Source organism: Octopus bimaculoides, chromosome 3 (genome assembly GCF_001194135.2).
Source record: "Octopus bimaculoides isolate UCB-OBI-ISO-001 chromosome 3, ASM119413v2, whole genome shotgun sequence".
Lineage (NCBI taxonomy): Eukaryota > Metazoa > Mollusca > Cephalopoda > Octopoda > Octopodidae > Octopus > Octopus bimaculoides.
The window spans coordinates 135,565,734-135,592,280 of NC_068983.1; the positions used below are offsets into that span (position 1 = coordinate 135,565,734).

At 32.6% G+C, this 26,547-nt stretch overlaps 1 protein-coding gene across 3 annotated transcripts in view; it reads right to left on the reverse strand.

Moving 5' to 3' along the window:
• The window catches only part of LOC106872004 (GTPase HRas), a 154,207-nt gene that overhangs the window by 22,878 nt on the left and 104,782 nt on the right, over positions 1-26,547 (reverse strand). For 2 of the 3 annotated variants that reach the window (XM_014918807.2, XM_052966560.1), the window contains exons 3-5: positions 25,809-25,857; positions 12,263-12,291; positions 5,261-5,345 (exon numbers count right to left, since the gene is read on the reverse strand). In XM_014918807.2, the coding sequence (XP_014774293.1) occupies positions 5,261-5,345; positions 12,263-12,291; positions 25,809-25,857 (163 nt within the window). Of the gene's footprint in view, positions 1-5,260; positions 5,346-5,400; positions 5,486-12,262; positions 12,292-25,808; positions 25,858-26,547 lie in introns of all 3 variants that reach the window. The other variant, XM_014918808.2, reaches the window with a different exon arrangement.

A 26,547-nucleotide genomic window follows, 5' to 3' on the forward strand; every position in this document is an offset into this window, starting at 1 on the left:
AGAGAGAGAGAGAGAGAGAGAGAGAGAGAGAGAGAGAGATATTAGTAAGATTTTGTATCAGTAAGTTAGCAAGTTATGTTTGTGAAGCTTGAGATGTAATGTCTGACAATGCAGACTGAACCTTTAACTGGCAAATGAAAGAAAGTAGGGGTGTAGTTTTTAAAATGTCTGATATTTTATCTCAAAATAGCATACCACTACATTATGTTCTTTACTGAGTATCTAATGCTAATGACAAACGATCTCTAAATTAACTTCAGTTTTTTTACTGTTTTCCTTCTTTGCTACACAACTTATATAAACATGGGGTTGCTTTCTGTGATATTCTTCATAATGTAACAGCATGATTTGCTTGATGACTGCACTTTATAATAATGCTTTTGGAGATAGAGTATTTATTTTTGTAAATTACTTTTTTTCATATTCCTTTTTGTCCATGGTGGGAGGGACCATATATTACTTGGCTACACTTTGGTGTATTGCACCCATTCAAGGGATATGTCATAGTTCTTACAAACTATTCCAAGAAAAACAAAAAAAATCTGTTCTAATATAAATATATATTACATTAGAAGTGTTTAATAGAAGAAACCAATGATTTAATATTGTTGCAGTAGACTGATTGATAACTGTGTGTAGAAAGGTTTTGAAGAAGAAACCAAAACTTTCTTGGAACAAAATAGCAAATGAAAACAGAGGGTCAATAATTGACTTTTATGTAAAAAAGTAATGCAGATAAGATAGAAATAGTTATAAAAAAAAGCAGGATAGAAGCAGATTCATAATCAGCAAAGGCAAGGGCTTACAGAGATGGATAGTAAATTGATTGGGGAAAAATAGAATAATTAGGATAAAGGATATAAAGACTGATTGATAGACATCACATGAAAGTGACCAGTTTAAGAATTTTAGCCTAATAGAGAATTTCTAATATGATATGGCAACTGAAATATGTGTTATAGCTACAATAATATGATAGATACTAATTGGTTTGTGACTCATCAATAGTTACTGAACAATGACTAAATATGTTAATGATTGTTGTCAACTGATATTTCAACATGGCAGCTAATTAAGATAATTTGATATTTCTTAAAATAGCTTTGGCTTTGCTTAAACTATTAAGCTAATCTATTTACATAAATAAACAAATAAAATATTTTAAAAAAGAAAAAAAAATCAAGATCCAAGAGATTTCATCATCATCATCGTTTAACGTCCGCTTTCCATGCTAGCATGGGTTGGACGATTTGACTGAGGACTGGTGAAACCGGATGGCAACACCAGGCTCCAATCTAATTTGGCAGAGTTTCTACAGCTGGATGCCCTTCCTAACGCCAACCACTCAGAGAGTGTAGTGGGTGCTTTTACGTGTCACCCGCACGAAAACGGCCACGCTCGAAATGGTGTCTTTTATGTGCCACCCGCACAAGCCAGTCCAGGGGCACTGGCAACGATCTCGCTCGAAAATCCTACGGGAGCCAGTCAGGCGGTACTGGCAACGGCGGAAAAAAACCCAGACTTATGATTTGAAAACCTAGTTACAAGAAAGCTAGGAAGTTCTAACATTGAAACCTTCAACAAACACAAATTGTTTAAGTGGAAACTGAAACCATGACGGTTTCCATTCACTGAGAACTTACTGTCACATGATACAATTAATACAACAATGACTCAGTGATGTTGCTTCTAGATACACAATTGCTCTATTTGGAACAAATTTCAACAAATTCCTTACCATCTTTAAAGCAAGAAATACATGTAAACCTGTAGCATTCAGATTATTCTCTCAAATGTAATATAAATTTAATCAAATAGCTTTGAGATTTCAATGATCTGATTGTTTATTTTTAGAAATACATTGTAAAATAGGTGTGAGAGGTCAGATCTGGTCAGTTTCACCATAAAACAGGTAGAATATTTGGGCTGGATGTAGCCAGTTTAAATGCTAAAAGATTAATCATTCTGTAACTTTGTTTCTAACAAGCAGATTGCCTATGTATTTTAATTTTCAATACAATCAAGACTTTGGAGCTTTAGTAACTTTTTATATTTATATATTACATGAATGTTGATTAACTAACTGACCTTCCATGTAATGAAATTTGGATTGAGATTATAATTAGATATAATACAAGTGGGTAGGTATTAGAAAAATCAAGTTGTACATTTTAGGATGGCCCAAGGTCATCTATTCAAATGTTGAAGTTTGATCCTAAAATAACATGCCAAACATATCAGCATTTAGACTTATAGGTTACTATCCAACATTTGAGCAGATACTTCTATGTCATAGCTTTACTAAAGTAGAGCTAAGTGCTACTCAACTATAATATTCTTATCTAAACCTCAATGGCTAGCCCTTCAGAAAAATAAAATAAAAATACACATAATACTGAAAATGATTGCCAAAAAGCTAATTTATAGTTGTTTTGTGTCAGTGCTGTTTCCGGCAAACACTTGCTATGTGAAACTAGTTTTATAAAACTAGTCTCATATATTAAAACAGCAATAAAAAAAGCACAAAAACCAAAATTTTGAGCGACAAAGAATTATAAATAAATTGCTCAGACTTAATATAACAGCTAAATTTAAGATTTTGATCTTAAATATAACTTCTCCATGTTGAAGAAGAGAAGCTTGTTGAGAGATAATTTGGTTAGTAGCTTGGCTATGTTGAGTAATTTAACAGCTTTATTTTCTACTTATAGCTTAGTATATTAAACTAATGGTACCTATTGTAATTTGTTTAATCACTGAAATGTATTTTAAATTTTATTCACTATTCAGAGTACTTGATTTGGTGCACAATTTAATGCCAAAAAAGTGAGAACATGCTCTCTTCCATAAAAAAGTCATTTATATATTAATCTCCATTTTGAAAGAAATTTAAAACTAAATTATGCTGTGAATGTTGCCTTTATTATATTAATTGTTTAAAGTCTGCAACTATTAATATGTCAACATATCCCATCAGATATCTTCCTTCACTTGCTTCAGTCACTGGACTGTGGTCATGCTGGGACACTGCCTTGAAGGGCTTTAGTCAAAGCAGTCAAACCCTAGTACTTTTAAGTCTGGTATTTATTGTATTAGCCTATTTACTGAATTGCTATGTTAAGGAGGCATAAACAAACCAACACCAGTTGTTAAATGGTGGTGATCAACTAACATAAACACAAAGATACACACACATACATGACGGGCTTTCACAGCTTCCGTTTGCCAAATTCACTCACAAGGGATTATTCAGCCTAGGGCTATAAAAGATACTTGCCCAAGGTACATAAAATTATCATTTATGTCCAAATTCAATTCAAATATTAGCAGCTTGCATCTAACAAGTTACTAACTTAGAAGGTACAAAATAAAATCCAAACCTGATTTCAAAGGTGACTCTTTAATGCAATAAGAAAACAACACAATCTATAAAATATACATTCAACAAAGCTCCTTTGGATTTATACATATGGATTTAACAAAGCATAAGAACTGTTTGCTGAATATATTTTCAAGAAAGAGTAAATCAATAGCCTTTCAGATATGTGTCAACATAAAGTGACTTAAAGTAAAACTATTGATTTAAGCTCTGAAATGGTTATCTGGTTAGCTTTCCTTATATTACTGTTTTAGTTCAAAATCTTAGTCAAGGATGCTGTCAACATAAAAAACAAGTTTCCCTGTTAACTTTAACCAATTACCCAGCATTACAGGTTTTGCTTTTTCAGCAAGACACAAGGTTCATGTGGGAAGAAGTAAAAAATATATGGTCAGGAGATGAAACATTAAAAAAAGAGTAGTATTAAAATATGTACACATCTATGTCTAAAAAACTAAAATTATTTCATCAACTTATTTGGAAAGAACTGGTGTTAAAATTACTATTTATCCTAGTCAGAACAGGTAAAATTCCTACCTTAACAGGAAGTAGTCAAAATCTAAACATTATGCAACTGGCAACTGTTAGTCAGTCAAAGATTCAATTAAAACAATTGTTTTGTTGATTGGTTATTTTTACCAGATGGCTGCTGAACGTCAAGTGTATCAGTCATTTTATATGTATACACACATCGTGTGTGCCTGCACGTGTACATGTTTTGAAAATTGCAAGTTTATTCAGTTTTTAAATTAAATGTAAAAAAAAAAAAAATCAATGATAATAATAGTACATATTTAATTAAAAGTAAAAATGTTAGTGTTTTTAAAATCTAACAAAAAAAAAAAAAAATCCCAATAAAATAAAATGAAAACCTCACTAAGTCATAAGAAAAAGAATAAAGATTTTTTATCATTGAATCAATAAATACCAATATTCAATACAGAACAACATGGAGTTGAAAAAAAAAAAAAAAATTTTGTTTGAATTTTTTAAGATTGCTGATTTTAAAAAGCTGCTTTATCTTCAAATAATGTTTGAAAAGAAATGGAATGAAACATTGACCTAATTAAGGTGAAAGATTTTAATCCTACCTGAATCGTTTTAGATTAAATGTGCTATATGCAGGATTGACTAAGAGACATAGCAGAATAAGATTTATAAAAAATAAAGTAACATAGTCAATTACAAGAAACCAATACAAAATTAAAAGCAAGTGATAGGATTGAGGAAATGAGAAGGAAAATATATAAGCTATGACAAGGATGAAAAGAAGGAAAATATAACAGACAATGAAAAAAATGATAAAACACAAAGCAAAACCTATTAAAAGTAATATCAAAGTATAAAGCCAAAATACACAATTATTTTTGTAAAATGGCAAACCAATATTTTGAAATGGTGTTTTTAAGAAAGCAATGAAACCAAGAAAAAAAAAGGTGCAAGATATCAACCTTTACAATCTTCAGTGTTAAATTGCACACATGAAATCATAACAGAACAAAGTGTGTACATGTGTGTGTGTGTGTGTGTGTGTGTGTGGGGGGGGTGTGTGTGTGCATGAGTAAGAGATGTTAAACTGAATGTTAAAGCAAAGATGTGAAAGACAACAGATTTATAGATTGAATGTGAAAAAGGAGAAGAGGAGTGAGGGTTATTTTCAATTAAGTTACAGATAACAACAAAATATAAAGAACAATACTGAATGTTCCAGAAACTTACAGATGAAAGCTAACAGGTGAGGAGGACAAGGGTGGTTAAAATAAGGTGAAATGATGTGTAGAGGGAGGGAAAGAAAAAACAAAAACAAAACAACCATGCCTGCTAGGTGCTGAAAAGCTAAAGAATGTCGGGGCAGGAGTGTGTGTTAACCCAGCAACCAACCTGTATTCTTCTTGACCTGCTGTGTCCAGAATATCCAACAGACAAGTATCCCCATCTATGACAACCTGTTTTCTGTAGGAGTCCTCTGAAAAGGAAAAAAACAAATTAACAATGAAATTTAGCCAACGTTTAAAACCAACCTGTATTCTTCCTGACCAGCTGTGTCCAGAATGTCCAACAGGCAAGTCTCGGAATCAATAACAACCTGCTTTCGATGAGAATCCTCTGAAATGCAAAGATACCAAAGTTGAAATGCTTTTCAAAGATTATTTGAATATAGCCTCACTATAAAGAATGTCAATAGGGACCAGGGACAAGGACCTCAGCTTACATCCATCTGTGTAATCACACTGTCACCTCTATCATATTGGCTCTTGCTGCTCCTCAAAAATTGATGCAAGCATCTCTTCCCTTCAATCCCCTTTTGTTTAATCTCTTACACCTTTCATCTAAATATTCTGCTTTAGAATTTATCCCCACTATATTGCAGAAACCCAAGCTGAACATTAGCTCTACCCAGATACTATTCTGAATGTAAGATGAACTTGAAAAAATGTAAACATGCACTGACTTCTTAATTTAAAGATAAAACCTTTTTTTACATTTGCCATAGGTATTGGGAGCATTTATGCTATCATAGATAAAAAATAATTTTTTTTGACAGTACTGGAGTTATTGCTAATAACTAATGCAATGGCCTGTGGGTGAGATGTGAGGTTTCCAATGACTCAGAAAGTGCCAAAAAATTTAGTCTTTTTTTTATGTACTGCATTAGTGCATGTATATTCCTTTGCAGCAAACCACAATTCATGCACCCATACCCATTTTAATCAATTTGATAATTCATAAAACTTTTAAAAGCTGATGGTGTGCCATAATACTTTTTAATGCCTTATTCAGAGGGTAAGAATAAAAAAAGATTGAAAAATGCTGTCCTAGAGAGATAAAAGGTAAAGTCCATCCTGGCAGTATTTGAATTTGATAAATAGAATTGCAAATTAAATACTAATCAGATAAGCAAACATTTCTGCTAAACTCATACCTTTATAAATATATAATACTTTTTTCAAAGCTGGTTAGCCAGTTTCCATGGTGTACAAGTGACCAAGACAACAGCATTCCCTTAAATGGGATGCTAGTCCATTGCAGAGTTCAAGTTGATTACATCAACACCAGCACTTGACAGATATTTTATCAACTCTAAAGGGTCGAAAGGCAAAGTTGATTTCAGTAGGATTTGAACTCAGAACGTAAAGAGATGAAAGAAATGTGCTAACATATGTGCCACATGCTAATGATTCTGCCAGCTCACTGCCTACATATAATGAATGTATACTTCAATTAAAATTGGTTTTTATTAAAGTGAGAGAAAAAAAAAAGTGTCCAACTGATTTATTTGCAAGGCTGAATGCCTTTGGAGAGAAATTGGGTTTCATATTTCAATTAAAATGGCCTCATGTTTTCATGTCAGACTGTCCAACAACAAAGTAAATTTCAGTAAGATAACTTTTTTTATTACTTCTTTACCGAAAATGTTCTCAGCGCACTGGAAAATGTTCTCTGCTACTGCTTTAATCAAAGATGTAACACAGGTCAGATGGGAAGTCTTTTGCTCCTGTTAGTTTTACAGAAAAATAGGAAGTTGCAATCATATTCACTGTGTCAGATGTGTTTTATCAGTCTTCTTGATGTATCACTTATTTCTAACGGCCTGCACCAGACTTACTTAACAGATATAAAATAACAATACTATTTTTATTAGGCAGTCGATTGGCAGAACTGCTAGAATGTGAGACAAAATGAATAGTGGTATTTGTACTGGTTCTTTTTGCTCTGAATTCAAATCTCACTAAAGTTTACATTACTTTAGTGAGATTTGAACTCACCAAAGTGAGTCAATAAAATGAGGCACCAGTCACATACTGAGCTGATATAATCAACGATAGAAATTATTATTATTATTATTAAAGCAGAGCTGGCAGAGTTGTTAGCAAACCAGGCAAAATACTTAGTGGTATCTCACTCAACTTCATGTTCTGAGTTCAACTTTGCCTTTCATCCTGGGGGGGGGGGTCGATAAAATAAGTACCAGTAAAACATTGGGGTTGATGTAATTGACTTACCCTCACCCCCGAAGTTGCTGGCCTTGTGCCAAAATTAGAAACTATTATTATTATTATTATTATTATTACGTGGAAAGCTGGCATACCATGCGAAATGCTTAGTAGCATTTTGTCCGTCTTTACATTGAGTTCATTTTCGCTTTTCATCCTTTCAGGGTCAATAAAAAAGTATCAGTTGAGCACTGAGGTTGATGTTATCAACTAGCCCCTTCCCCAAAATTTCAGGAAGTATTATTATTATTATGCTGAGTTCAAATTCCACCAAGGTTGACTTTGCATTTCATGCTTTCAGGGTTGACAAAATAAGTATCAGTTGAGCACTGGGGCTGATGCAATAAACTTACACCTTCCCCTGAAATTGCTGGCCTTGTGCCAGAATTATTATCATCATTATTAAGCTGGCAGAATTGTTAACATGCCAGACAAAATGCTCAGTGGTATTTCTTCTGAGTTCAAATTCTGCTGAGGTTGACTTTGTTTTTCATCTTTTCAGTGTTGACAAATTAAGTACCTGCGGAACACTGGGGTCAACATAATCAATTTATTCCCTCCCTTAAAATTGCTGGCTTTGTACCAAAATTTGAAACCATTATTATTTATCCTAAAAGCTTCAGAGAATGAAAAGAAGCAGGATGATTTCAGATGGCTAACTAAATTATATCCCCTACCACTTGAAAAAAACAAAACACTCTTCAAAAGGTATGACAGAACATCTATCTATCCATCCATCTATCTGTCTATCTATCTATCTCTTAGTAACAGAAATAGTTTTGTGCCATTGCTCTGTTTGATAAATATATAAAAAATAGCAGATGTTAACAATAGATTTCATACAGGAACAGCTTAGTGATAATTCTAATTTAGACACAAGGCCAGCAATAATTTTGATCAGTGGAGTCAGTTGATCCCATCACCACAAAGTTGAACCTGGTAGAATTTGAGCTCAAAATGTAAAAAGTCAGAAGAAATGATGCAAGTCTAATGATTCTGCCAGAGAGTCTGCGCAGTTCTGAAATCTGAGCTAAATGCACACAACAAGGTCTTAGCCATAAATTCCTTAGCTGTTCCAGTCATTACATACAACTGTGTTGAACTGGAAATATCAGTGAAATAGAGAAAATTGACAGAAAAATTCCTAAGCTGCTAACTTGTAACAAGATGCACCACCCAAAGGCAGATGTAGATCATCTTTACCTTCCCAGAACCCAAGGAGATCGAGGCTTGATCCAGTTTGAACTTTCTTACAAAACCACAACTGGACTGGCTAAATATCTTGAAATAACAAACAACTGGATGCTAAACTGGTCGAAAATCACAAGAGGCACAAGAAGTTTCATATCTTGAAGGAGAGTAAAAAATTAGCTATTGATTTTATGATATCCAAGCTAAACAGTCTGAAGGAAGTGTGGCAACTGTAGTAGCAAAGAAAGTAAAATTAATGGTAAAGAAAAAGGCACAAACAATTGGCTGGTAGGTGGGAACCCCTGCACAGCAAATATGGAGTCTATAGCAAATGAACTGATGTTGACCAGAAGTACATCCATCAGAGAATATAAAGTTCAGGGCTAAAGGCAGAGGGTGAAGGTTTCATATTAGTAGCTCAAGCTCAAAGCTTATTGATACAGAACTACCAAGCCAATGTGATGAAAAATGGAGTAGATTGAAGTGCCGATTCTGAAATGAGGAAATTGAAACAGTGGACCACTTATCTCTGAATGCACTTTTAGCACCAGTAGAGTATAAATCAAGACATGATAGGGTGGCCAATATCTACACTGGTTAAGATGTTGGCATTATAAAATTCAAACTGTTGACAAGTGGTATAAACATCACCCTGGGGCTGTAACTGAAGGAGAAAATGTAATGATTCTTTGGGACTTTCTAGTATATATAAACAGGATAATCAAAGCTAATAAACTGGACATTGTTGTAAAATATCAAACTAATGGTAATGATTTATACTGAAAACAGTAAAAAGTAAGTATTGTCTTGGATAGGAAGTTATCTATCATACCATTACTCTATAGCCATGCAAATTAAAAATATAATCAGCCCACACTGAGCAGAGATTATGATCAAAGGCAGTCTAGTTGTAACCATTATATTTTATTTCAGACATAGTGAGTCCAGGCATGACATTATGTAAGGCTTCCTTTTTAAAGATGATTGAAATAAGTATTAGCAGTTATTTCTTAGATTTTAGGCAATTACATATAGGTTCCAACTTAAAGCAAGTGAATTAAGACTGTTTTAGATTAACTTCATAAAACTAATATTCCAGTGGAAAAGATGGATTTTTCTGTGAGCCTTAAAACATTGGCATAAAAATTTATATAAATTATTTTCAATTTATATAAGGTACTAAAAATAATATTGATTACTGAAAAAGCAATAAACATGTTTATAGGGGAGAGAAAATGCATTGTTATAATATTTGTGCCTTTCATAAGGATAGGGCAATTATTTCTGTAATACAGAACAAACAATCTTTAGTTTTTGGTACATACATAACTACAGGGTTGATAATGAGACCAAAACAATCTTGGAAAATACAAAAATACACTTAGTTATCCCAAGTCTGCAAGACTAATATGCTAAATGTATTAAATGTTATTACAGATTTCTCTTTTTAATTGCTGAACAGCCTACCTTTTTAAAGTTATTACAAGAAAATTTTACATATAAAGTTTAAATTCAATAGATGTCAACTAAATTTGTTTTATGTGTCTCTAGCACAGAAGGCAACATTGAATAAGGATCTTACACACAAATATGGAATGTATTGTATAACTACTTCTGGCATCAAAGTAAATTCTAGTAGCACAGTCCTATGGCACAAAATAATAGGGTCTTGCAGTGACCATCTTGTTAATTCATGGTGTGTCTCCTAAAATACTGAAAACAGCAGGGTGTTTGTTGCAAAGGAGATTTGGCAGTAATGTTGTATAGTGATGAAAGAAAAATTTTCTTATTGGTTAATGGTAATTAAGTTAAAGATTTCTCAGACAATATGATCCCTGAAAACAGAAGGATATAATCAGATAAAATACCTATTAAATTTTGTTGTTGTTGTATTTTAATGCCAGTAGCCTTCATTAGAAACATCAGAAAAATAATCTTGCCAAAAAATGTTAGTTTAAATCTGATGGAAATTGTTTTCCTTGATAAAAGTTTGCTCACACACACACACACGCACGTGGCGTATAAGTAAATTATTAAGTAATCATTTACATAATAAAATGAAAAATACATCAACAAATATTGTAATGATATTTTTTCAAATGCTGTAAAGATGCTAATGTAAATTATTTTAAGGACATTCAATTTATTTCTAAATCTTTAAAATGTTCTTGTTTGTTATTTTTCATCAACTGTTTAAAGTACAATAAAACATCTATACTTTCTACATGTTCTGCAATAAAATTATCAACGAAAAGAAAAACTTGGAAAGATTAGTTTTTTTTAATCTGATTCCAAAAATTTAGCCCAGATAGAAATAAAAATGAAAAATAGTCCAGTGCAAGAATCTCAGTATAAAACACTTTAAACAGGTACGTTGATAATACTGTTACACAATATATCATCTTATGAAACCTTAAGAGAATAACATTTTTTCTTTGTTTCTTGAGAAATTTAAAGCAAATATTTATGTTTAATTTAATATTCTTATACAGAAAATAAATACATGTCTGATTTCACTGATCAAGTCAAACAATATTTGTATGCCAAAAACTTTGGCAATGCTATAATTTTGAATATTTGCCAACTAGTAATGTCAACTTTATCAAATAGAATGGTACTTGAAATGCCTCTTTCACCTCAAATTTCTCAAACTGATAGAGAGAAAAATTACATTATTCCATCTTCTAATAGTGCCTATTAGTGTGTTACTGTTAATCTGGGTTCTTGACATCAAATGGATTTTTTCAAGGAAGTCACCTTGAGAAATTAAGCATAAGAAGAAGATACTTTCTCCCTGAGAAGATAAGAATGTATTTCCATAAATATCAGAAATACCAGCTCATGTATTTTGTCATTAAGTTCATAATAGACTACCTTAAATCAGGCTCTAAGAGATCACAACTATTTCCCTCCTACTGGAAATAAATAAAATTGACCATTCAATTGATGGAGTAAAAAATGAGAAGCAATTCTTATTTATTGAACTAATGCATAGACAAACTTTTTTCATGATAGAGACAGAGAGATCTATAACGCAGTACAAAGTGACCTTTAAGAGTTTCACTGCTGTATGTACATACATATAGTGTATAGAGAATATAAAGACTGATAAGAGTACAGTAAGCCAGTGACACATTGATAAATAAGGTTCTGTAACCAAAAGGACAACTGAGGGTATTTGAATATGTAACAGTTGCTGGGTTTGGGGTTGAATACAACAAGGAGATTCAAACTTTGTGTGTGTGTGTGTGTGTGTGTGTGTGTGTGTATTACACAGCCCACCTGTCATACACAAGCTCACCTAAATATGTACAGCCACCAGTTTTTTTTTGTAATTAGGTAGCCTACTTAAATATAGCTCTGAAGATGCATGCAGTTAAATCAGGACAAGATGGCTGCACTTAAAATTTGAGAGACCTTTAGACAATTCCCCTTTTTTATTACTTTATTTTTTCCCTTTCAAATACTTACTAAAACTGTCATATATATAACTATCTTAAATATATGCTGATTCAGATTACAAAGTATCACATACATCCACTGAGAGGGAATACTCTCTCCTCCACACATTTTTAATTTATGGTTACAAAGATTTAAAACTACATAATAAAACTAAGCAACTTGTACCTTATTTGTGCATATATGGTACTTTTTATTTTTTTTAAACATGACACTATGTAACAAAATGATAACTTACCAATTGTTGGATCATATTCTTCCACAAAGCTGAAATATAAAAAAAGAGAAGAATATAGAAAATAGATTTTAAATTGCAAGATTTTATCAATGTTTAACACTGAAGAAACAAAAATGTTAAGCAGAATCAGTATGATGCCAGATAAAATGCCTTGTGGTATTTATGTCTTCACATTTCAAAGCACAAATCCATCTAATATTGAATTTGTCTTTCATCCTCTTGGAGTGTAATATTGGAAAGATTAAGTCAACATTAGCCTTTCATAAGATTTATAGCTTTTTTTTGTCATTAGAGAAGAAACTATTATCATTATTATTAGGTGAAATGGTAAAATTGTTAGCATGTTGGGTGAACTGTTTAGTGGTACAGTTCATCAATCCTTACGTTCTGAGTTCAAATTCCGCCAACGTCAACTGCACCTTTCATCCTTCCAGAGTCGATTAAATTAAGTACCAGTTGAGCAGTGGAGCTGAGTTAATCGACATACTCTTTCCCCCTAAACTGCTGACCTAGTGTCAAAATTTGAAGCCATTACTATTATTAGTTGGTGAGCTAGTACAATTGTTAACACACTGGACAAGAAGCTCAATAGTATTTTGTCCATTTTCACATCTTGAGTTCAAATGTTGCTGAGGTTGATGCTGCTTTTCAAAATTTTGGCATTGATAAACTACCATAAAAAACCCATGTAATTCATGCATATTTTTCACAAAAATAAAAAACTTTAGGGTGCGTAAATTACATGAGTAGATCGTTTCCAGAATCTTTTTAGGAATTTTTTTTGTTGCAAAAAGACATACAAAATGTAAACATTTGTACCAGAAGTAGACTCATTTAATATCAGAATAAACGACTTTGTAATTTAACGGCTTTTAATGTGATACTTGTTAAACAGAAATTATTTCTATTTAATGAAAATTTAATAAAATCTAATCATAACTAAGTGAAATGCTAAATACAACTAAATTGGAAACCTTTTCCCCCTGGCCATATTGGCAATTCTGAAAACTTTTGGGTGCAAATTTTACATGAATAGAAGCATTTTTTAAACAATTTTTATCCTGAAAATCACCTGTGTATATTACACAGGTGCGCAAATTACATGGGTTTTATGGTAATTGATTACTTCCTTCCCCACAAAATTTCAGGACTTGTACCTATAATGGAAAGAATTATTATTATTATATCTACAAATGATGGTACACTTAGATCATTATAATATTTTGTTGCCTTTTTCATCATTCTGAGTTCAAATCCTACTGGAAGTGATTCTGCCTTTTATTCCCCAAACTGTTATTTGATATTATATTGATTTTACAATTAACTGAAATAATATGAAGATATAGCTGAAAATAAAGTGGTTTTTATTACATATAAGTGAAATGATAAGAATATATGTGGAGATAACTTACAAAGATACTCTGTCCTATATATCCGGTAACAACTAAATTGAATGTTACTTTGTCCTTTTTAGGATGTGACTAAAAAAATTTATAAATTACTTCATGTGTATTTAAAACAGCAAGAATCTTATCCAAATTCATAAAAACTTTAAAGATGCAAATATTAGAATTTTGCAACTTTTGTATATCAAAATATAGCTTTATATAACATAATGGCATGTTAGAGGACATTTATAAAAAATTATTCAAATCTTGCTCATAGGGCACAAGATACATTGCTAATATATATACAGATAGGTATTCTGCCTAAGGCTACAGAAGAGATTGGTTAATTTATTTTTTCCTCCTGTTTCAAGTCCCTAAAGAAATGCCAAAAAGAAAGACTACAGTTAGCTACAAATGAGTCAAAGAATTTGCATTTATGCTAAAAGCAGAAAAGCTAGCTTTCATGTTTTTTCTGCACCCTGCTGTTGTGATGTACAAAATTGGCAGTGGAGAAAAAATGTAGCTGAATGATAGGCTACCAAAGATAAAGTTAACACTTGTCTTGCTAGTAGTTTATAAATTTTCTCCCTAGCTCAAACAACTCAAGACAATAAAATCTTGGCTACAGAACTGTGTAGAGTGTATGATGCTGTGAAGCATCATCAGTCATACAAAAGTATTGATTATGGAGTAAAAGTTGACAAAGGAATATACTGTGACTCATAGGTAGTGAAAAGCATGTGTGTGAAAACTGAAGTAAAAGCTTTTTGCTGAAATATTCTAGCACTATTCTGTACAAAAGCACATGGAATATATCAAAGAATATAGTTTGCCCTTTTCAGTAGCAACTGATGGTTCAAATAAAACTGCAACAAAGTTTGTACTAATACTTTCCTAAGATTCTTTCATTTTGAGAAGTTAGTGCAACATGTGTTACTTGACTTTTACAGTGGATAACAATAAATCAGAGAAAATAACAAATCAGCTGTTAACTTAACCACAGATGTCAAGTCTGGACCTGAATAAAGCATCAGTATACATTGCTGACAATGCATGTATAAACCATAGAAAAGATGACAGTATTTATCAAAAACTGAAAATGGTTCAAAAGAACATTATTCCTGCAAATGGTCTACTTCACACTATCACAATGCAATGGTGCAGGAAAACTGGAATTTGATGTTGATAATAGTGAGCGTAAAGTGTACAAGCATCTCAGCTAAAAGAATAGTTGCAGTTAAAGAAATTTTATGAGCTCATGGATGTTAATTATAATTTGTTGTACATTTTTGTGATTAGGAGGCTGTCTCTTTTGCTTTTTATTGACAAAATACTTAAGAGCTAGGAAGTCCTAAAAAATTGTTTTCAGAATCAAGGTGAGAAAAAGTACCTTACGGCACCATGGAAATAATTTTGGTTGCATGTGAATTGTCAGATCCATGGTTCTTAGACATTATTGATACAAATCCTAACAATTTCAGTTTTTCTTTAAGCTAACAACTGAACTGAAAAGCAAGAAGAGTGAAAGACTGCTCATGTCTTTTTATCCAGTAGACATTAAGCTCAGACAGTTTATAATAATCTCAGATGTATTTAAGAAATGGGAACCAGACTTCAGTGGTTTTTATGAAAAAATCCATAAAGTGACAGCTTTTATAACAAATCTGCATAACTTAGCCAAATGAGTGAAGCAGTCAATGCTTGAAGTATTCAAGGTATTGACAGATGAATTATGTGAAGAATATGTGAGGGTAGAGACAATTATCAACACTCTCAAGTTGGTAGATAGCCACAATGAAGAATCTATTCAGAAAATCTGAGCCCTCTTTTACAAATCTGAAGGAAGTGTGTGCTTATATCTTTTAATCAATCACAACAAGCTTAAAAGTTACAAACAGGTTTGGATTTATTTAATAAGCAACTACAATAGTTAGTTGCTATATGAATGTTGCTCTACCTATATGCAAATTGAATTATAGGTAATACTCTCAAAAGAGTGTCCAGCTATAGATAAAAGCTCCTGGCCAAGTGAAAACCCCTATGGAAACCATGTAAATAAAAGTGACTACTATACATTTAAATTGTATAAAAGAAATCATCATCATTTAACATCTGTTTTTCCATGCTGGCATGGGTTGAATAATGTTGTAATATCTAGAGAGTAATCTATAGTAAGTATGACCACATAATTATGCCCTGCATTTCAAAAGTGGCACTCCTAAGTGATATAAATCATGTGTGTGTTATATATTACATATTAAAACAGCTGAAATGATAATTTGAACAGATATAGCTATGTTACATATATCAAAACTCTCATAATAGCAATGTGATGATATTAATTTAAAAGCTATAATGATAGCTCATAGAATTGCTTGCACATTAGTATAATAATAAATTCACAGCCCCAAAAACAAGAAAATAATGTAGTGAAACAGTGTCTATAGAAATATATTAACTACAATAAATTGTAATACTTCAGCTGTCTCTAACCACAATATATAAGGAATTATAATGAAGTCAGTCAGGCTATAGGACAACAAACTTTTAAATCTACAAAAAGATTTGAATTTATTTAATAAGTTAGTTGTTACATAATAGTTGTTAGTTATAATTGATTGAATCCAACTAATATACTCCTGGTATGTATTTCTACTAACTTACTAGAGAATGGAAAGAAAAATAAATCTCAGTGAGATTGAAACTGAGAGGAACAAAACTAAATGTGGCCTAGGTCTTCTCTACTCTGTAATATGCTTCATAGTTTAAGACAGAAATATTTTAAAAGTTCATATCTTTGAAATATCTACAACTGAAGTCTTATGACTGTTGTCGTTTTGCAAGCAGCACAAGCCTTCCTACTTTCTATAAGGATCCTTTTCTTAAAATTAATTAAAAAAAAAAAAAAATTAACAAATATAACTACTATCTCCCTTCACTTATAAGTTTATATTCCACTTATAAGTTTATAGTTATGGTTTTATATCCATTTTAAATGAGATTGTTCTGCTTGTTATTGAGAGCCACACATTTAAGTCAACAAAGGGCTATCCTATAGGTTTTCAGTTACCTCATCATCTCCGACAGGGCAAACTAAAAAGCTGACCCCACATAGATTAGAAGACATAATTTAAAAGGATGAAATTAAGTACTGCAAAGCTGGATGGTTTACTACTGCTTCAACAAACTATCATTTTCTTCTAGAAAAATATCAAGATTATAATATAAGAAAGTGAAAACTCGTTTTTCTTCTTTCAACACTTTCCCCCAAATTTTCAAATGTAAATTCAGAAAGTGGTTCAGGAAGACTCACTGGTTGATGAATGCAGGAGAGATGGCTAAGCTGGAATGAGTAAGTATCAGAATGGATGATGTATTATTATAAGTAACATATTGGTGTGAATTACATATGGAAAGTACCCATGGCTTAAGTAGGCCAATGAAAACTTAGGGTGTCATAGGTTAAATCTAAACTGGAATAAGTAGGTTTGTCTTCAACAAGAATCACAACCGTACTACAGTGCATGCTATTTTTACCAATTATATATAATTACTTTGAGCCAAAGACAGAACTTCTACATCAAGCATGGGCAATCTTTTACAAGCAGTGAACCACATGAGATATAGCTCATCATAAGGCAGGCCACATTATTAAAAAATTTAAGGTAATTTTTTGTTATATTATATCAGCCATTTTCATTAAAGAAAATGATTTGCACAAGCATCTGCTTTACAAGTGGGGAAAGTCGCTTTCCTTTATTTTTTGAGGGGGGGAGGAGTTTTTTCTATAATTAAATAATCGAAGTCTTGGTATAATATTACTGATGACAGTGTGATTCTTCTTCTTTAAGTCTCACCATATCACTTATGAATGTCGGCTCCAACTCGAGAGCAAACTTACTTCCAGGCTGTATGAGATGACACTGCACGTGCCAACTCTAAGACAGTGTACGGTTCCATGTTCTGACCACCAGGCTTGAATGTTCTCACAAGGTTAGAGGGAAAAAAAAAAGCACAATGACAGGTTGATCTGTTTGACAAAAACAGTGGCCTGCAAATTTTAGTTATCTTCGCTTGGTTGTCTGGCTGCTGGGCTGTAAAGATCCATATAGTGCGTCATGTTTGTGGATTTCAAAGCTTTTGACTTTCCACCAAGATTGAATGTTTCAGATTCTCTTCGCCTATGACATAACAAATGAAGTATATGCAGACTGCAAAAGTTTCATGTGCACCCCTGATGGAGACACCATAGCTCCTTTCCTTTACATTATATAATTCCAGACTATGTACAACTGCATGCTATGGTATCTGAACAAGGTATAACTCTCCACCGCTGTCAAGGTTCAGGTCATCAGGCATTGTATCTCATTGACCTCAACTTCACAGATGACAATGAACATTTGCTATCATAAGTGAGACAAGTGCAAATTCTCCTCGACAAATCTGGAGTCAACCAACTGGAAAGCCCAAAATCATTGGTGAGAATGCTGGTGTGTTTGATCTTACACTTACATCAGAGCCCACTGAGTCACTTGCTGATTTCTTGTATTTATTCTACCAGCACAGATGTTAACATTTGTAATACAATAACACTCAGCATTTGAATAGGTGTGGAAAATTTGGAAAGCATCACAACTGCCATATGACTTGAAACTATGTCCATTTCATGCTACATTTAATTTGTTCTGTGCCACAGCTCTGAAAACTTGTCTCTTACAGTGGCCCAACAACAATCATTTGATGGCATATATACTTGACTTCTGCTTAAGGCCTTTAACATCTCTTATGCTGACCATATACCAAACAAGGCACTATATAGACTTTTACCACCTGCAGCCAGACAATGACACAAAGAGACAGCGTGATTAGCACACACTGCTGCTGCGATACATCACAGAATAATTAAAAGAAAAAATAAATACTTGAAAAATTAGTGCAATAAGTATGAATATCTATATGATCCATGCATAGAAGAAATAATCGACTATTTTCATAATCTGTGAATCAAAATTTTTCTGAAACTATTTAAAAAAAATAATAGGTGCACATTTGACAATCTAATCATTAAATAATTTCATTGGTTACTTTTAAACTGAAAGATAACAATGTAAAAATATGCAAGATTGGTTTCTGATTTATTCATTTGACTATAAAATTTTTTATCTCTTTTTCAAGAAAAAAAAAAAAAAAAAAAAAAAAAAAAAAAAAAATCCATTTCTAAACCAAGATGTTTAGGTATGTGATCTTCCTTAGTCACCTAATGGTAACCTGTTTAAAGGAAAGCAGCTAAAATAAAAAACAAACAAAAGAACATGATCTGACAAGTTCGGTGGAGCATAACAACTGAAATGCTGTACAAAAATTTGAGCAACATAGCAAGGAAACTAGCCCAGCTAAATCATGTACAATGATTAAAATATTGCCTAGCAAAAAACATGACGTTTATTATTCAGTTGTTATCAACAAAAACAGAAATATTTTAACCACAAATTTTAGTGAGAAACTTAGTGTTGTACTACTTCCTTTCTCTTCTACAATTTTTCTCTGCAATGTTGCAACTTATGAAATTATCTTCAGTATGAATACTTCTCAAGTTGGATCTAGTTTTTGATCATATATGTATATATATATATATATATATATATATATATATATAAGTTCACATCTACCCAACATCGAGGCATATCTTCTTGTGAAGCACACTATTTTGAGATAGTTTTCTTCAGAAAGAGTTCTATAAAACTACAATAATCATTTGTCTTTTTGTCTCAGAAATTCATCACTCTAGGGTTTATTTTCATTTGAGGTTCCTTTTGTGCTACTTTGGCAATATCAGCATTAAAGAGGTTTTCAAAAAGGTTAGAAATCACCTTCTCTAGCTTTGAAGTTCTTTTTTTATCAATTTAATAAACTCCACAACAAAATCTTTGTATCCAAATTCCCTGTGATTGGATAATGTGGGGAAATGGAAAGAGTCACCAGTCTTCAGTTAATTCTCCAAATATGAAATTTTGTTTCAAAAGCATTGACATGAGAATACATCTCAAGAATCAACTGAGTTTGCTTTTGCAATTTAAAACTGAGATCATGAAAAATGCAAGGTTGCACATGTAGTTATCCTTCAGCTTGGGAACAGATTTATACTTCATTCTAAAAAAGCATACATCTCTTTTCTGTGGTTATAAAACCATTGAAGCAGCTGCCTTTACTTAGCCAGTTAGCTGCACAGTAGTAAACCAGATTGTCATGCCCCAATTAAAGTAATAAGAACTCTTTAAACTGGTGATGGTTAAGTGCTCATGGTTTTATAAAATTTCTGGTTGAAACAACTGCATTTCTTAACGTCTTCAAATTTTACAGACTTTGCCTATAAATTTTCTTAAATTATGCTATGAATCGTTGCAAAGTTACTGTTTATTAAATTCAAGGAAGTTAATTTGGATAGAAAACCGTATCTTTAAGCCTAACCACTCCTGGGATCCCATCTGCTGCAACACTAATGAGCTTTTCAAGTGCAAAATTCAACTTCATTGTTGCTTTCTTCACTTCTTTATAAATGTTTTCATTACATTTTGTTATGTGAACAGTAAATAATTCTTTGGTCATACTGAATGATTTATCAATATCACATCAAATACATCTGTGCTTTTGTCGATAGCCAGTGAAAAAGAATCAAATTCTCTTATGTTTTCCCTTTTTTTGTCTGACAGTGTATCTACTGCAATTTCTTCAATCTGTTTTGTTACTGTCCTGTAAGACAAACTAATCTCGTCAAACATACTTAACTTTACTGCTGAGCATAAAAGTTCAGTCACTGCCAAAAAGACATTCTTTTATAAATTCAGCATAATTATTTGAATGTTCAGCAACTTTTCACTAACAACATAGCTTGCATGTACAATTTCTTTGAGTTCTGTCTACACTTTAGAGAAAAAGTGTATTTGAACTGCTGTTTCTTGAGAATTTCAATTTTTGGCCTTCGTATAGCTCCTTTGAATTCATTATACACCAAATGTTTTGAATTTCAAAGCCACTTCACATTAAATTCTTTAGAAGCAGAGATGGATTCATAATATAAACACATTGGTCTGTTTTTTTTTTTTCTTTTCTTTCTTTTCAACAAAAAGTAATCATTTGTCAATTTTCTTCTCATTTCTTCAGAAATCTTGCATTCTCTTTTTTCTGATGAAGCCATGGGCTGATATTTAAAATTAAAATGTAAAACAAAATACTTATTGATTTAATGTTCAATTTGTTTCCACCACTTATGACTTGTTGCAATTCAGTAACTAACTACTGGTGCATATTGCACAGTGCAGCTTTGCATACACTTTAAAAGTAAAGTTTTGTCCATCCTGCCTGATAATGCTATGCAATATGCACTTGTAATTACATTGATTGAATTATAGCAACAACTTGTTATAAGTGATAGAAACAGAAATTTAACATTAAATCAATAATTTTCATTTTGTTGAAGTAGTGTCCTGAGCAGATATGCCAATTTAGGGCTCTTGAATGTTTGGATGGGTGCATACTGACAGACGCATATTGAAATTTACAGATAACAGTGGTGAATATTTTTTTATTTTTCTGACTGGTGTACTCATAAGGCAATAGGTATTAATAAGTGAGGGATGTTAGCTGGGCATTTAATAACTGTTCCACTTTGACACCAGCTTCCCCAAACCACTCTGAATGAGCATGAGTGAACAAGTGAGAACAAACAACAAAATTTTAATATACATATCTTCCTCTATAGGTGCAGGCATGGTTGTGTGGTAGCTGCACAGTAGTAAACCAGATTGTCATGCTCCAATTAAAGTAATAAGAACTCTTCCCAACTACATGGTCCTAGGTTCAGTCCCACTGTGTGGCACCTTGGGCAAGTGTCTTCTATTATAGCCTCAGGTCAACCAAAGCCTTGTGAGTGGATTTGGTAGAGAGAAACTGAAAGAATTCTGTTGTGTCTGTGTGTGTGTGTGTGTGTGTGTGTGTGTATACACACACACACACACCACACCTGTAGATGTATATATTTATGTCTGTGTCTATGTTTGTGCTACCACCATTGCTTGACAACTGATGTTGGCGTTTACATTCCCATAACTTAGACTGATGTTAGCACAAAAAAATTTGTGTATGTAATGAAAAGTGTTACGCAAGAAGAAATTTTGTGGGTTTTCTTTTCTTAAAGTGCTTGCTGCAGTTATCTTAAAAACTGAAAAAAAGCAGTGCTGGATTCTCTATAGGGGTCAAATAATCTCTAAAATTATGCAGATGATACTGCTGTCATTGATAATGACATTGCTAGTCTTCAAGATTATGTTAATCATTTAGCTTCAAATGCAAAAGAAGTGGGTTTCTAAATTAATCTTGATAAGACTGAGATCATGACTACAGATAAGACACATCTACAGCTATTCATGATTATACACTCTAAGCAAAGCGTATACCTTGTCTACCTAGGTCATAAACTATCAATAGCTTCAAGTAATGATGAAATTGCTGTCAACCATAGAAATGTATTAGTATGAGAAACATTTTTGAAGGTGGGATGTGTGTGTGTGTGTGTGTGCCTTTTGAAATCATATGAAATGTCAATAAGTTCAAGTTTAAGGTATTTAACAATTACATTGTCCTGTACTTGTGTATAGATATAATTACGTCACTTGGTTTACAAAAACTGAAGTATTTTAAAACCAAACTGAAATTCATGACTTGCAAACATCTAATTGACAATGTTAAAAAAGTACTAAATCTATGATAAATGATACAACTATATCCAATTTTTAATGAAGTTAAAAGTAACACCCTCAAACTGTTAGGCCACATCAAACATTCAACTTGGTCTTTCTAAAATCAATTTAGTGTGTGTGTGTGTGTGTGTGTGTGTGATATCCAATGGTAGATGGAGAGTAGGTTATAAAATGGGTTCATCTTTTAATCATGAGCAGAACTCACAGCAATGATTGCAAGCAGGGATATGTAGAGAAACTATGTTCATGCCATTTCATACTCTGCTCCAAGTTGAAACAATATTTAGGTAAGAAGTTTTTCAGAGGGAAGAAGTATGGTCAATGGAACATATTTAACCGTTCCAGAAAAAAGACAGTCTAAAAAAAAAAAATGTGACACATATAACCTGACATTCAGATATCTTATCCCTACCATTCTAATAAGGTTTTATAACATTATCACAAGGTTACAAATATTGCTGTAGAGTATAGATGATTAAACAGTCTTCATACTTGCCAGAGGTCTATTTTATTGGTCCCAGAAGTATGAAACACAAAGTAAATGTTTCAGAATGTAAAGAGACTTAACTAAATACTGCAAGGCACTACATCAGGTATTCTACTGATTGTATTTTACACAACCTTCTGCCAATAATAATAATGTGCAGAAAAGAGATAGCACAGGAAAGAGAAAAAAACATAACATTGCTTTGACATGAGAGAATTGTTTGTAAATTTATTGACCAGTATTATCCTATAATTCAAAATGATAAAACTGTAACAGAAAAAGGCAAGAAGTGGAGAGTATTACAGATGACAACTAATCAGTTACAGCTACAGGCAGCTTATTACTATTGCAAGTGCTGAATGGCAGAATAAAAGGCAATCTTTACTGAGATTTGTCCTTGAGGTTGTCTAAGCTAACAAAGATTCTAATAGATAAAAATGGAGCCAAATTAATTAGACTTTCATTTCCTGTTTATCTCATGGAGCACTGCAAATTATTGTATTCAAACACTAGTAGTAGTAATGGCAGCAACAAATGATATTCTCTTGTTTGTTTTATGCTGTAGAACACAAATATCTTCTGGTATTTTAATTAAATTGATTTGGCTATAGATTTCATTTCAACGAGTAAAGCAAATAAAAGAAAGAAACATTTCTGTTTTCATTTACTGCATTTAACTAACATTTTCTAATTTAGCCCCCTGTTCTCTTCTTGAAATTACAAAGAATCATATTTGTCAATGAAACTTACAACAACAGAAACAAAGCAAGCAAAGAGATAATGACATGTTTGAAACTTCCATTCTACTTGGGCTGCAGGCAACAAAAAAGCTGGTATAATTGGATTGGAATTTAAAGTTTGTCTTTCACATTTGGCAGTCTGAAGGTAAGAGATGGTACATATAGTAACTTTAAACCTTAAACTGTGAAGAATATATATATAGATAATTGGGTAAGGCAGCTCTATTTGATGTTCAAGCTTAAATTGGTATTAAAAAAGGATGAGGGGAAACGTGGCTGAAAAAGTCCACTACAGAGATATGAATAACATGTGAGAATGAATATATGTGCATGTATAACTATCATATGTATGTATGTATGTATAAACTAATGTGAGTTAACTTATTGCAAGACCTACTTCAAGAGTTAAAGTCTCATCATGTGGACTCTGTTCATCTCTACATGGTGTGTATGCATGTGCATACACACTAATACATGTCTGTGCACACACTGACACACCTGTAAGTGTAACAATTCCTCAGATGAGAACAGCATTCTAGGACAAATTTTGTACTTTGTGAAGAGATTCCAAAGTTGAAAATTTTCCTGCCTCTGAAGTATAAGCCTACCGTCTGCAGTCATAGCTAAGAATATGGACCTTGTATCTGAAGGGAATGTGATAGAATGAGCTTTGTAGTTTATGATTAGAAGAGTGTCATTTTTCTGAGTTTGTTTTCATGAGATGTACAATGATGTCTGTACACAAATCCTATCATCATTTAATGTGTATTTTTCATGCTGGCATGGGCTGGATGGTTTGTCAGGAGCTGGTAAACCAGAGGATTATGCCAAACTCTACTGTCAGCTTTAGCGTGGTTTCTACAGCTGGGTGCCCTTCCTAATGTAAATCACAGTATACAATAAATTGTAACTGCTGGAAGAACCAATGATAAAATTGTTCTCTGTCTTCTATTTTTCCGCATTGTCAATCCATTAAAAATTTATGTCAATCCCATCAGAGTTTGTAACTGCCCACAAAACTAATTACAAAGAACATAAAACAGGGTTTTTGCAGCACTACAAGTTGCAAGCAAAATGAAAGAGACTGGACGTAGAAATAATCATTGCTGCAATAAGTTACAACTCTAAGACTCTCTTCCCCTACACTGTTAACTCCCTTAAAATGCTCAGAACACTGCTACATTACTACCTCTCCCGTCTAATCTAGTCCAACCAAACACACCAAAGATATAAGTGCTCTGCTATGTTAATGAAATCATTACATGTTATACATAGGGTGGTCCTGTACCAGATGGAGATATGTATAGAGTGTTGAATCTGTGAATCACATCTAGTTGTTCAACTGACTGCTTGAACACCACAGATCTGCACAATTGGTTGGTGGCCAGTGTTGAACACCAACCAATAAAATAATCTTTATCTCATAAATCTATTTAAAATGAACAAATTGAACACAGTTATATGAAATAAGTCACATTTTTAAAACAGAAAGTTAGTCAGTTAGAAGAAAAACAAAAAATAACCCCCATAATATGAAATAGTTGTCCAAGGAATATGCTCAAGCTGGGGGCTGCGTAGGTGCTGCTGACTTCAAATAGCAGTGTGCTAGGATTATCTGCCATCCATACTTTTCACATCACTCTTTTGCCAGTCTTTCACAGTATGAGGCTACATTTGTGTGTAGCTAGTATAGGTTTCTGATAATCCAGCTTGAAGTAAGTAACATTAGTTCAGTTGGTAGTACACAAAATATGAGCATTCATAATCATATTATTTTATGACTTTAGTTGATATTCTGTGCACTTCTAGCACATTCTGAGTACACACACCCAGTGTGTGTGTGAAATACTGTTCTCCGAGAAGGCATAATACATTAATGTTAATAATAAAACAAAATATATGTAGTCTCTTGGGTTTTAGTTGGGATGGAGCTCTAACTCTGCATTTGTTTAAAGGCACCATAAAATGAAATAAAAAGCCACAAAGGAATACAGATGCATTGTACAAAATTACTTTAGGAAGCATGCTCACAATATCAGTGAGACCATCCTACAAAGATGTTTCGAGGTAAAGTTGTTGTACACTGAATAGGCAGTAAGAAAGTGCTAAAATGATATTAAAATTGAATTTCAAAAGAAAAGTTTTACACAAAATTTTTAAACCATCAGTACTTACTGGTTTTGTATGAGTTGTATGGTCAAGGCACTCTTTCCAACACCACCCGCTGCAAAGAGAAAAAGAAATATTAGAATCCAAGAGATAATTTAATAAACTACAATTTAACAATGCACTGCCATCTAGAAATATTGATTTCTTCTGACTTGACACAGGACCAAATTTTGTTAGAGAGTGTATGTGTGTGTGATTAAATCAACTTTAATATCTATTCCACGTAGTTATTTTATTGATTTGAATATGGAAACTTGTAATTCTTGTGCAGGAAGAAAAGAATTCAGAAAAGAACATTACCCTTCTTGACATGCCAAGCAGACATTAGAGAATGATGCAGTCCTCAGACATGTTGCATCCTGTCCAACTCAACCTATGCCATTTATTCTTAAAATTGCAAATTCTTGGTATAATCTAACTTAGAAGGAATATTTTTGGAGAAGTGAGAGCAAGAGAGAGAAAAAATATCCCCTGCCTATTAACAAGGAAAGGATGTTTGAATCTGATAATGATTAGGATGATGTGCATCCACCTCTTCAACATTTTCACCAGCCAAAGACACCTGTCTTACTGAAACTTCATAACCTTACTTCAAACTAAATCAAATGAAATGTGGGTCATTGAAATGTTAAACTTGGAGTTAGCAAGAAAGTTTGCAATATAAAAAAATGATCACAAAGATGGTTCTGAAGAATACTCACGATAAAAATGGATTTGTGCTGATTCAGGAACGATTAAGGGAGGG